Source organism: Lissotriton vulgaris, chromosome 4_1 (assembly GCF_964263255.1).
Source record: "Lissotriton vulgaris chromosome 4_1, aLisVul1.2, whole genome shotgun sequence".
NCBI lineage: Eukaryota > Metazoa > Chordata > Amphibia > Caudata > Salamandridae > Lissotriton > Lissotriton vulgaris.
Genome location: NC_141691.1, coordinates 1,132,134,208 through 1,132,148,110, shown reverse-complemented (window position 1 = coordinate 1,132,148,110; position 13,903 = coordinate 1,132,134,208). Strand labels below are relative to the sequence as shown.

The 13,903-nt window shown below is 42.9% G+C and overlaps 1 protein-coding gene across 1 annotated transcript in view; it reads right to left on the bottom strand.

The window, feature by feature from the left end:
* Positions 1–11,917: 11,917 nt before the first annotated feature.
* FRRS1L (ferric chelate reductase 1 like) overlaps positions 11,918–13,903 on the bottom strand; it is a 146,967-nt gene continuing 144,981 nt past the window's right edge. Inside the window, exon 5 of the mRNA XM_086965374.1 lies at positions 11,918–13,745. Coding sequence (XP_086821500.1) covers positions 13,573–13,745 — 173 coding nt within the window. The 3' untranslated portion in view covers positions 11,918–13,572. The remainder of the gene's footprint in view (positions 13,746–13,903) is intronic.

The following is a 13,903-nucleotide window of genomic DNA, read 5'->3' as shown; positions in this document are numbered from 1 at the left end:
TTTGCTCTCGGGTCTGCCGCCTCTAACCAGTGAGCCACACCACTCCACCTATGATCCATATTTGTTTTTTGATAGGACGCAAACCCCGAATATCATCTAGATGAAAGCAAACACTTAATTAAAAACATGAACGATAACCATGAATCTTGTTTTTAATTTTTTTTTTACATATCGCACACAGCAATCTGAACGCCATCTACCTATCCTGTTGATCGCTCCCCAACCCAGCCCCAAGCGCGCTGCCTCTGACGCTGCCCCGATCCTAAAGGAATGTGTTGAAAATTTTGTTGGATCTTTTCCCAGTAATAATAACGCTCTCCTCAGAACAGCCAGCAGCTGATGGCTCGATATTTTCTCCCCTGACTTGTGGACAAAAATCGGCCCCTCTAAAAAATCTTTTGCACCCTTAAAATCTCTCCACTCCCTCACAGGACAACCCCCCTTTGTTTGACTAGCTTTTAGATGTATCCACACTCCCTGCCCCATCTGATCAGTTTTAGATTTTTTTAACCAGATTTTTAATCTGTTCCCTTCCAAACATACATCTGTGCTATCTAAACCTGTGTCAGTCCTTAAATCTAATAATTCAGAAACTCTAAATGCCCCAAAAAACAGCCATATCATACATAACCTAAACATCCTAACTTCATGAAAATTATAACAGGATCCTGGTAATTTCAACAACAATTGCTGCAATAACTCAAAGGATATAGGGGCTCTCGTGTGAGGCATCTTGGAATTCTCTCTCTGCAAACCTTTTAACATTTTTTTTACTAGGACATTGTTAATTGGATCAACTCCCCAATACAACTGTCCGTAAAAAGAAACACCCGCTAATTTTCCTGCAATCGTTGTATGAGAAAGCCCTTTGTTGATTAACGCTAAGACAAAATCTAAAATTAAAGGAATGCACATCTCATCACTTTTTACATTGCTGAAAGTCTTGCCATAACTTATAAACTCATGCCATGCCAGCATGTAACTCCGTTGCAGGGTCGGCGCTATAGAATGCTCCACAAGCTGCACGATCCTCAGTCCCCTAGAGCCCAGACGCTGTGAGGAATAGGTGTTTTCATGACTGCTGCTCCAGGGGCCAGCTACCGAAATTTTTCCCACTGGGAACGAGAAAGCGCATCAGCGGTTGTGTTATTTACACCCGGGATGCGCTTTGTCTTGAACACTATATTCAATCTAAGACTCAATAACATAAAAGCCCTCAATAAACTCAGCACTCTCAGGTCTTTTGCTTTCTGTCTGTTTACTAGGTTGACTTTGTCAAAAAAGAGATTCCCTTTGGGCACATTAATGAGAACAAAATAACATGACGTACAACAACATTACAAGCAGACTCAGAGCAGCTTGTAATGTTGTTGTACGTCATGTTATTTTGTTCTCATTAATGTGCCCAAAGGGAATCTCTTTTTTGACAAAGTCAATAGTTGGTACCCCATCCCTTTGGTAGAGGGTCCCTCTCTCTTTTATTAGAGTGTTTACTAGGTTGACCACTGCCATATTATCTACATGGAACAGTATCGTCCTATTGCTAAGCTCCTGTCCCCATACTTGCAGTGCTACTAACAGTGGTAACAGCTCGAGGAACGCAATACTACGTCCTTGTGTCTTCCATAATTTCGGCCACTCTTCCGCGCACCAATGTCCGTCCCAAAAAATACCAAATCCATTTGCACCTGATGCTTCTGAATAAAGCTGTACCTGCCAATTCATCCCCTCCTCAATGAAATATAAGGAAACTCCGTTAAAATCTTCAAGGAACAAAAGCCATATTCTCAAATCCTCTTTCGTGCTTTTTGTTAGTCTTATCCTGTGATGAGGCATTGTTGCACCTGACATAGCCATGCCTAGTTGTCTGCAGAAAGTCCTGCCTGCCCTGACTACTCTGCATGCAAAGTTTAAATAACCCAATAACTTCTGCACCTGTCTTAACTGCAACTTGTCTACCTGCAACGCCTCTTTGACACATGGTCTAATCTCTTCCAACTTGTTCTGCGGGAGCCTTGCCATCATCACTATTGTATTAATTTCTATACCCAGAAATGTAATCTGTGTATCTGGTCCTTCTGTTTTGTCTGGTGCCAAAGGCACCCCAAATTCCTTAGCCATGTTCTGAAAAGTTTTCAATGCTAGCTCACAATGCCTGGATTGTGCCGTCCCCATGAATAAAAAATCATCCAAGTAATGACAAATTTGACCTGCACTACATAACTGTTGGAAAATCCACTGCAAAAATGAGCTAAATAATTCAAAAAGGGCACAGGAGACTGCACATCCCATTGGAAGCACTTTGTCAAAAAAGAAGTATCCATCAAGTTGCATTCTCATTAACTCAACGTCTACCGGATGCATCGGAATCAATCTGAACGCTGATTGGATGTCACATTTTGCGAGCTATGCCTTCTCTCCCAACAGTCTGACCATTTTCAATGCCTCATCCACTGTGGTATATGAAACTGAAGAATCTTCCTCCGCAATGAAATCATTAATGGACATGCCCTCTGGCCATGAGAGGTGCTGTATCATTCTGTATTCCCCTGGTCTTTTCTTGGGAATGACCCCTAACGGTGAAACTATCAAATTAGCAAAAGGCATCTCGCTAAAGGGGCCTGCCACCTTGCCTAACCCTACCTCTTCTTCCAATTTTTTCCTTACCACGTCTGGGAATTCTTTTGCAGACCGTAGATTGTCGGCCCATCGTTTGACTCTAGGGCCCTGGTAGCTTATTCTAAAACCTTCTTTAAATCCTCAGTATAACATGGCTGCCGCTGACCTGTCTGGGTAATTATTAAGCCAAGGAGTAAACAACTCCCATTTAATTGGGGTAAAAGCCTTTTGGTAAGGGATGGAGTGGTGCCCCTCTCCCCCTTGCTGATTGCCCTTGCTCCTGAAACTTTTGTCCCATTGCGCCTGGTGCTGCTGTAAAATATTGAGCGAGCGTGTGCCTGCCTCCACATTGTGAAAATTCATGTTTAAAACTGCAGTATGGCCTGTTGCAATAACTCCGGTTGTAATTCCATCATGATCCCATTCCACTTGTTTGCCCTCTAGCCATCGTTCCCGCCCCTTCCTGGGTGGCGCGCCCCGGAAAGGGCCGGTACGTCACTGGCAGCCCACTAGCTGTGCGTGTAGTTGCCGGAGGGTGAGAAGATGACATCCACTGAAGCCAGAGCTCAGCGTCTATGTCTCCCCATGGTCTATCCCCAGACATACCCATATTTGCCCTGAACTCTTCGTCGTAATTTAACCACGAAAAACCTCCGAAATGCATGTGGGCTTTTCTCACTACATCCATATATTTGAATATTGAAACTGCCCTCTCTGGGTATTTCTCGCAGTAAATGCTAGCAAATATTAAAAAGGCCGATGTCCAATTATCTATACTGCGAGGCACTCTAGGGCGCCTCACTAGATCCATTTCTTCCTCTTTTGAACCTTCTTTCGCTTGCACATCACGGTGCAGCAAGCGAAAAACATCAACATACCTGTGTTGCCATATCTTCTGTTTAGTTTTCATTGACAAATGCGAGCCTAAAGGCATTGCCAGACCCATATACGGTAATCTTTTCGGGAAACTTGCCCCTTCTTTAGTAACCTCTTGCATTTGCCTTTGATCTTCCCCCCTAACCTTCTCACCTGTTGGTTGACAAGCCAACTGCTTCTGCACCAGTATGTCCTGCTCATTGTCCCCTTTTTCTTTACCCTCTCCCCCTTGTGTACCAACATCCCACGCCCCCCACCAATACGGCTTACCCTTTGGTAGTTGCTCTTCTCTCCTCCGCAAATCCGATTGAGATATCCGCTGGAGATTCTCCTGTTGTGCCAAGGGTGCAGCATCTTCCTGTTCAACCTGAAATGAGTGCTCAGATTTTGTTGTCCCAATCCCCCTCCCCTTATCCCTTATCTTATTTGCCCCAACCTCCATATTTCCCCAAACAATCTCTTCACATCCCCCCTCCTCCAAATCCAACTCAACTTCATCATCCCTTGCCCATGTACTCTGGGGATAAATAACTTGTTGGCTTCTTCCTGGTCGTTCTCCATCCCCCACTCCCCCATCGTATGTTTTCCAATTGGAAGCAGACCCTCGCTCTAAAAGCCTGCCCACCTGTTGTGAATCCGCTGAAAATCCAACATTGAAACCACTCTGCTCAGCGGCCGCCCTTGATTGGTCAGCTGCTCTGCCATGTGCTCCGTCCATGCCAGTCTTCTTCTTGTCCCTAACGTGCTCAATTACTCTGATCAGCGGCCCCTCCTCCTGTCTCCCCACCAAACCAACCCTGCTACCAGTGGCCCCTTTGCTCCCTTTGCGTCGATTCTTGTCCTCCGCTGGAGTATGCTCAACCCACACCCATTGCCCATCTAAACTTTCCCCAAACTCATCCTCCTCCATTCCAAAGCCCGCAGGCGCCTTTCGCGCAGCTGGAAAAATGTATTCCTTATTGAAACGGGTATGCTCCAATCCATTTCCATACATGTAATCCATATAATCCTCGTGATACCTCCCTTGTTGAAAACCCTCCCTCACCTGCTCCCCGTGTCCAATGTCCTGGTCACCCAGACACTCCTGGTCATATTCTTGCCTGCCTTGAGCAGCGTCCTTGGTATTCCTAACAATATTAAATTGACCCACTCCATCCATGCGCCCCGGTGTCTTTTGCCTCCCTGGTAATAAAAAATGCAGGCACAGTACTCTTTTGCCCCCTAACATGCTCATCCTGTTGATTTTGCTCAGTCATCTCTTCATCACTGCCACTTGAATAATCCACAAGTGCCCGGGGCTGTATTTGCTTAGCACCTGAAATTAAACTAGCAGACTCTTGTTTGTCAGCCACATGCAAATTTGCGCTGCCTGAGCTCTGTGGCACACTGAAAAATGTTACTGGTCTGGGACGTGACAGCCTTACAGAGCCTGCTACTGGTCCAACGCCCCTCCCTCCTCCATGAGCTCTCAGCTCCCTCATGGTAACGCCCCCCGCTAGGACCGCCCTCCTTCCCGTGGGCGTGCTTGACTCACCCGGCAGCTCTGCAAACCAGCTGGTCCCCTTCAGCAACGCTGGGGAAAGCGAATGCATCTTCCAGCCTCCCGCAGCAAACAGCCGTCTCGCATGCGCTCTCCTCAGGCCTCTTCCCAGGGCTGACGGCGGCCGGCAAGCTTCTACCGCCCTCTGGACACCTTTCGCCGCATATCTCTTCGGCGGCCTGACGGGGGGGGCCGTGGCGCCATCTCCGCCTTCGCCCAGCAGGTCACTTCTTCTAGCCTCCGCAATGACACGGAGCGCTTCCTTCAGCTCCTCCTGCGTCACCATCAAAGCCGTAAATATATATTTTTCTTTTCTTTTTATAATTATTTAAATCCTGTCACCTCGCAACCGCCTCGCCTAAAAACTCTCCTAACGCTAATGCCCAATATGGCGTTCCCGCCTAACTAAAACTAACGTACCTACCTGACTCGCGCTATTCCCCACCCGCTAGCCAATCAGCGTCCGTGGTCTGTCCCATTCGGGCAAAAATCCCCGGGGGGAGACCGCTCCCCCGAGGACCCCAATGTCAGTCCTTTGTCCTAGTTTTTAAATTGCTCTGGTGAAACGTGAGAAGAACTCAGTGGGTTTGAGTCCAGATCTATGTAAATGTCACAATTCGCAAAAATATTTTAAATAATGAAAACAAACACCATGCAGTAGTGTTCTGACCACTTCAGGCTAATTTCACACAGTATAAAATATGGAATTCCATTGTATTGGTTTATTACCTACTGGATTTCAATGACAATGTAATTTGAATCCATGCCACACGTAGATTTGGGGTACCATCATGGAAAAATTACTTACATTCTTTTCCAGTTTTTTAAAGAAGCAAATCCTGCATCAGGTTATGAGAATTAACACTGGAATACTGATACTTGTGGTTGTGGTATTGCTTGCATGATTATCTGCTACCTGCACAAACTGTTTGACAAAGTCTCCAATACACATTGTAGATCAAATGTGTTTAAACAATGAGCATTCTCAAAGTTCTTTCTGTTGAGTTGTCTTTAATTATATCTTGTAAGATTCAGTCCTTTCTGCTTCAACTGAACCCCAAATGCTTACTGGTCCTAGTAGTCAGTGTTATATAACATTTATTCATCAAAGGAAATATGTCCCATTTTGTTGAGCAATAAGCTTTACTAGCTTTAAAGTATAGAATTTTTCTATCCATTATATTCATGATTGTTGCTAATCCCCTGATTGGAAGTTCCTCATTAATTCTGTGGGCGATACTGTGCTTGGAATTAACAATTCTGCTGGGTATACCCCCATGACTAAATGAGGAGAACAAGATATTTTCTCCATAATGGGGAATAACCTTTGAACCTGGGAATACGGGGTCCAATTCCACTTGATTTTCCTCCTTCAGACAGAAATAATACCCCAAATCAACACATATTTACCAACTGCTTGGAGCAGGTGGTAAATGGTGGAGGAGTTTCTTTCCTAGCAATGGAGAAGTGGATGGGGGAGTGTGGGCTGGGAGGAATGCACAAGGCCTCAACTTTAGCTGGGAGGGGGGCTTTTTCCAATTAACCCGTGCTGCTGTATTGGGTGGGCATGGGGGTGCAGCACCTGCCTGCAGCTCTGCATTTAACTCTGGGTCCGATGTCTCCTGAATCATCAGGCCTGGAGTTTGCGGACCCGTTAATTCTGGCCCCAGAGACACTGGAAAACCTACATATTTAGTAGTCTAAAGCAGTATCCACCTCAGGGATACTGCTCCATGCAACTCATTTGTATGGCCTTAGGGATGGTTGTATCTGTTCCCAGATCTGACTCCTAAGGGACTCATTACGGGTGTCTAGTACAATAATTATCTGACATATTAAAGGTCAACACTGAGGTGTTCGAATTTTTATAACGAGATAACTCCTGCCTATTACAACTTTTGACCACACAATCGGGCCTCGTCCAGATTTTGGTGCTTAGTGCACTAAAATTCATGTGTCCTGGTATTTTCTTGGCAGATTTTCCCTGCTAGATTACGCCAGGTTTGACCTGTTGAAAAGAATCCAAGGGAAGCAGATTTTATCACACGCAGTATTTAGGAGGTGTGAATCCCTACAACTCATGATTCCAACACGTGCATTAACAGGAGTTACCACTTATAACAGAAGCATACAAAACACTCATTTTGAGATCCTTTGGTGTGAAATCTGATGCTTTTATTTAATGCATTTCTGCACAAAGTTGGATTTCCTTATTAGATTCTAAATAATCGACTGATGAATTTTCCAAAGATTTGCCCATATCCCTTGCAGACAGTACTGGCGTTTTATCAGATATGACAATCACTAAACAGCTGAAAGCGTGTTTCCTCCTCTAGTCGTAATACTATTGATGTGCCTCCACACTATTTTGTCTCATTAAACAACACATTGGCTTTCACTAATATTGAACTGGACAATGTTTATTCCATATTGCTAAAATCATACCTTTTTATTTACCCAACAAAGGTGTTTGTATCCATTATCAATTTCTATATAACCAAATGTATCCTATTTTCCCTGTTCCCCTGTGCAGTTTCTGGAGCACCTGCCTTGCCAGGCATTCCTCTAATCCATCCTGAAGAGTAATGTTTGCATTTTGTTTGCCTTGAAGAAAAAGGCACCGGGTATGAAGCACAAAGAATGTCATGAAAATGGATTCTGATTCTGGCAATTGAGAGGAACAATAAGCGGTCTCAAGAATAAGTCTGGAAAAAATGATTCTGGTAGATTTCCATGCATGGTTAACCCTATACTTTTGCTCAATGATAAATCAAAGATGTCAGTGAGTATATATCTGTAGTCACTGTGCAGTGAATGCCAAGGAACAACAGAAAAGTCAGCAGCATTTGATTTATTGAGAAGAAATGATACCACATGATCAGCAGCAGCTCCAATGAATTGGTCAGTTTTAGATGACCGCAGATTTCTATCGACAGTTATGAACATATGAATAATAGAGTTCATATACATATACCTTTCGATTGTCATGTTCAAATTGAAATCAAACCAAAATTATATTGAACCTTTCTTAGTTGTTATACACACTCCTAGAAGAAAACCATTGACATAGATAAAAAGCTACTTCTGGTACTGTATATGACATACATTTCCATAATACATTCATTTGAATTTTGCATACAAATGACAATGAGTAAGTTTGTGAAATTATCAAACCATTTACAAGGAATTTACAGTGGATATGTAGAATGGTCTATCCAGGGCCAGATTTAGAGCTGGGTGATAAAGGAGAATCCTCTAAATTAGGACAAATTACTAACTTTGAAGGAGAATTCACCATCAGAATACAGTTTAGTACAAGGATAGTATGGTAGAGGAAATGAGACTGACGGATTCTCCTTCAGATTCAGTCCCTTGCTCCATAAGTCGGAGGATATGTCACAACCACACCACTCTAAAATAGCTCCTAGGAGGATTTACGAGGAATAATCTCAACTCTGGTATACTGACACCTCCGCATAAAATATAAGGCTCTTGACGCTGCAGTCCAAGCATGTGAAGTAAAAAGGATATGGATCTGGAGTGTAAAAATACATGCAGGGTCTGATTTAGAGTTTGGTGGGAATAGAGCACCACCCACCCTGCCAAACTCCCTTTTACCCTACTTCGCTTAGAGCTTCACTGGCTTTGCCATCAAAAACACAACCCCGGGGATGCATCGACCAGACTACCCCCAGTTATGGTGGCATCCATCCATCCCTATTAAAGGGAGAACAATAAACACTGGTTTTATATGCCCAGCTTAGCCATGGGCCACAACCCTGGCAGGCTAACCCACAACAGCCCTACCGAGAACGGAGAAAGCCCATGAGCATCAGGACCGTTGTTTTTATTTTTTATTTTACTGAGAGAAACTTGCACTTTTGGACTTTATTACCAAGCATAAATGTCAAGCATGTGAAAAAAACATGGCAAACGCTTCGTATTCATCTCTGTCTTCGGTGTACCCACTGCACCTGCTGATACACTGAAGGCATATAGATGCTGGCCAACAAGCTGGGGTTCTCTGAAAGTGTTAGGTAGCCTACCAGTTAGGAGGTGGAGGACAGAATCAATTTTTTTTGTTAAATAGACAATATTATACCACTTTTTGTACCATAGGTCTTCAAACACTCAAATGGATATTCATTTTTTCATCATATCATTAGTTATATTGCTAAGCTTGGTCCAAATTTTTCACCCCTTGGACAAGAACCCTACCTAGAAATCCATACACGCTTGATTGTTATGCTGGCCAGAGGCTACATATAATACTTTGAACAAACAAGACAGCACTATACCGTTAAGTGTTTAGAAGCGGGGAACCCATAATGAATTAACACTACTTAATACCATCAAAGATGCATAGCATTTTTAAGACCTGTTGTAGTGTAGGGTCAATCTGAAATTCTTTTAACTAATATTATTCATTGTTTTTTTATCACAATGAGACCCATACTGTGACAAGGCTTTGTAATTGTATCCACCACACAATATTACTAATAGTAACCTTGATACCAACCTCTATCAAAAGAGCATGTTGTCAATCTGTTGATTTCACCAGGCCTTTCACCCTTAACTTTCAACATAAGAAACAGCCTTGAAAATGCTTCCTAAGCTGAAAATGCAATGACCTCAACAAGCGTTGACTTTAAACCTTCCAAAGTCTGGGCAGATGGCCCATGATTGCAATATAGAAATAGATAAGAAAGAAAAACTAATGTTGGCTTGGAAGTGGTGGCTGAGAATGTCTTGGGAGGATCTCTCGCACCAGCAACTAGGAAATAATATTTTGTCACATGAAGGCATCCATGTTTCAGCTGCTATTCTGATGTTAATAAGGTCAATACAAGTATACTTTTCTTCATGATGAATAATGATATACTGCTGATCTTTTTTTTATAAATTAGTCATTTTGTTGTACCGTGAGTCCTATAATGTCCCAGAGAGCTTTTAAACTCACTCATATGTCAAACTCTGGTTTCTATACAAGACAGTCTTGTTCCACTCTATCTGGTCTCCATCCTGCGGTGGTGCAGGTGCAGCTCTTCTCTTGGGCACAGCCATATCACTGCCTGCCATAGCGCTCATATGGCTTACCTCGTTCTCTCACCCTACTCTTTCTTGGCTGCGGAGGCTGTGATCTGATCTCACTCCTAATAAGGCGCTGCGCACAATCTAGTTTGGACGAATATTAGCTGTGTTTTTTTTATGTTTTGGGTGCTCGTTCGTTACAGTAGATTGGAGGGGGAAGGGAGTCCATTTGGGCATTCACAAGTTATTAAAAAAATGTAAGCCCCGTACTGCAGCCACAATGACAACTCCCAGCACAAGAAGTACAATAAAAATGGCCACCATGTGAATACATGCTTGGTGCATTTCCTTCTGCTGCTTTCTTTATGTGTAGTCGAAGAAGCACTGCTCTCCCGCTGTGTTATGCACTGAGTACTAGTGTTAAGGACACACACGCTAATTATCTCTAGATGATGTGATCCCTTCTACTGGAGAGGAGTTGTTCCCTAGCCAAACCAGAGCCTCTATCAGGCTCTGGAGGATCTGAGCAAACACCAAGGTGCTGAAAGCCTTTTTAGAGATCCATTCTTTTTTTCCGTAAGGCTTTTTGTCCAATTCTATTTGCCACTTTTGCACATGCCCCTTCTTATTCTTTAGTTATCACCTATTTTTGCAGGCTCCTTCTCCATTAATCTTTGAGAGAGTCACACCTCTTGAATCAATACACTGCTGAGCAACTAACACGTTGGCCTACATCCAGCACCTGCATTGGCTGGCTACATCTGATTTCGCCTTGGACTTCTACATGTTCAATAAACAGCAATGGCAGCAACCTGTACGCCCACCATTAGAAATGTGCAACATTCGGACAGGAGATGCTCATACTTTTTGCTCTTTGCATACATGGAAATGATGCTGCCCGTGGCAAATATTCCCAATGCATAAATTATAAGAAAATAGTACTTTACGTTTTACAGTGAAACATGTCCATACAGCGACGAGGATGTATGCAAGCACCAGGTGAGTTGCAGAGGCTGTGTTCAAGCCAATGGGGATCATGGAATAGGAGAACTGTTTCTCCTTTCCAGTGTGCCCTCTCATTTTTGGTTGGTTACACTGCAGATGCTGCCATATGTAAAGAGCTCTTTTTCACCACAAGCAAACAGGAGGCGTTTGATCAGTTTAGATACTATCAGAAGGGAGAGTCGGGACAATTGCATTGGGTTACCAGCTAGTACTTTCGACAGTGCCTCCTGCACAGTGCTTGATTTGTCCTCATACTCGCAGGTGGTGGTCAATTAAACTCATTTCGGGTGACCAGGTCTTACTATTCATCACCTGACTTTCACCTACAAAAAACTAAATAAAAAGAGAGAAAAGGAAGAAAGGAGGAAAAGAAAGCTGGGAACACAATGGCAAATGAAGAAAGCAGGGACGAAGAGATACAGGAATTGTAGGGTGATGGAAGGAAGAGGCATGAGAGTGAATGAAACCTACACAGCCTTGGTAAACGGCGACCCTGGCCTTTGGAAGCGCCGTCAACAGGTTCCTAATAAAACACTTGACTTCTTGCACTCATTTTTGTAAAAAAATAGCCCCTGTTCCCGTTTGGCTCAAAACACTAAAGAGTCTCAAACTTTCTTCAAGGCAGATTTGAGAAACTGAGCTTTTGAAAAAGTAGCCTTTGGGTTTTATTGAGAAAAAAAAATCATTGAAAAAAAAACAGGTACATCCATTGAGAATAAAAGGTATTTTAATTGTGTGGAGCTGTAAAGTGTTTTTCTGATCGGTTAAGGGTTCAAATAAAACAATGTATGGCACAGTTTTATTTGCAGTGATGGCTAATATAAAGTGAAGATGACCACAAAAGAATAGTTTTATTTGTATTTATTTTAAGAGAATTATAAAGCACTCCCCCTCACCCAGTTTAGAATGCTGTGCAATCTCCCGAGGTAGGACTATAAGGAATACTTACATTTTGTTATATTCAGTGGTTAACAAAACAATGTGATAATTACCAGTTTAGGGCGCTCATTATGATCGAAGTGCTACATTTTGATCCTTGTGCAACATGTGTTTACACAGAGATCAGAATTGCAATTGTGCAATATTTAGCTCACCCTCTCTGAGTTTTCCTCTGATAAATTTTGGCAGGCCAAATCTGCCTTAATTAACTGGGGGAAAATGACTGGGAAAAGGCAAAATGTTTGGAATTTGGTCTGCTAAAAACCAGCTCCACATGTTACGCCTCATTTTCCTGTTGAAAATGCAGAATAGGAGGTGGTAAACATCCCACATTATTCCAACAAACTTATAATGAGGGACATAGTGTTACCTAAAAAAATTAGTCTGCATTATCGTTTATAAAACAACTGAATAAAGGGCATGTCTGACCCCAAAGTCAAAGTTTTTTAGAAACTGCAGAGTACAGGCTATGACCTCAAGGTATACGAGCAACAAAAACAAGATCAAGAAAAAACTCCTCTTGAGATGTTTGTGAACATTATAAGGGGTAGGCGTTAAATCAATTCTGATGGATATACATGTGTAATGATTACAACTGCCCCAAATAAATGTGTTCCTTTACTGCTTTTGCAGACCCTCATACTGCTGCAGTGAAATGATCTGTAAGAAGTCCCCACTTTTTTGATTAACTGAAAGCTTTAAGGCTGCACAATCAGTTAGGACACAGGCTCAAGATGATAGAACACCCAAGAGGTCTTCAGGGTGTTTTGGGCCCCTTCGCAGACAGACTTAGAGGAGATTTCCCCTGGATGTAGGGCAAGATGATTTGTTGCAGTGCAGCCAACTTCAAAGGAAAAACTTTGTTTTATACTCCAGGAAGGCACTTGGCCATCCTGTGCAGAATATCAGGGTTTGTCTCAGCATGAGTAGGGAGCTGGCCAGAGTGTGGTGGAGTGCAATGCCGGATCTCGCTCTTCCGTCTGTCCCCAAAAGCACTCCAAGAATGGCCCAATGATGCAATCGCTCACCAGGATTTACAGGTCCCTCAACATGGGACACCTTTTGCATGGTGGCAGCTAATTCTGTTAGGCTAGTACCTTTCCAGAAAGCACTTTAAAAAATTGTACAACCCTGACTTTAAAAGATCACTGGTTGTTTTAAGAGAGAAGGGCTATGTCTCCAGATTGGGGTTCCGGGCAAATCATTGCTATTATTGATTTTAGGATAAGAGTGCTGAAACAATTTGCAGTCTCAAGTTCTTTGTAGCTTTTGTCAAATTAAATGGCATTTCTTTTGTGCTTTATAAAAACAACTTCCTTTTTTAAGTTTCAGAAACAAATATTTGGCACCATTGAATGCTACCCCATAGAAATTGCCTATTTCTTTTCCTTCACCTAAGGAAAAATGGATGCGACTCTAACATCATATTGGATAGTGCAACAGTTGTGACAGAAACAGTTGGGACAACACGATGAGAGACATTCCAGTAGCAATGGTATTTTCTTCTCAGTACCACCACAGCAACAATCCGCGTTCTCCTGCAGTCCCTTTGCAGCCAGTGGTTACGGGGTGCCCATCAACAGGTAGAAGGTCAGAGCAACAATGAGAAGTAAGCAGAAAGGAGAAGAGAAGGTCTGGTAAGCAGCAGATGGCATGAAAATGTCCTCGTACTTGTAGATGCTGACCACGCGCTCTGACACTGGTGGGGAGTCGATATCATGCCGAGTTATTGAACCTTTAGGACACAAAAAATGAGAAAAAGAACTCAAACTAGAATCCAGACATTTTGTATCTAACCTGGACTTATATACACAAGAATGGGCATGTCCATCAACTCAGTCCAGATGAGGGTAATAGGGTGCTTTTGAGAAATTGACAAAAACTACCAAATTG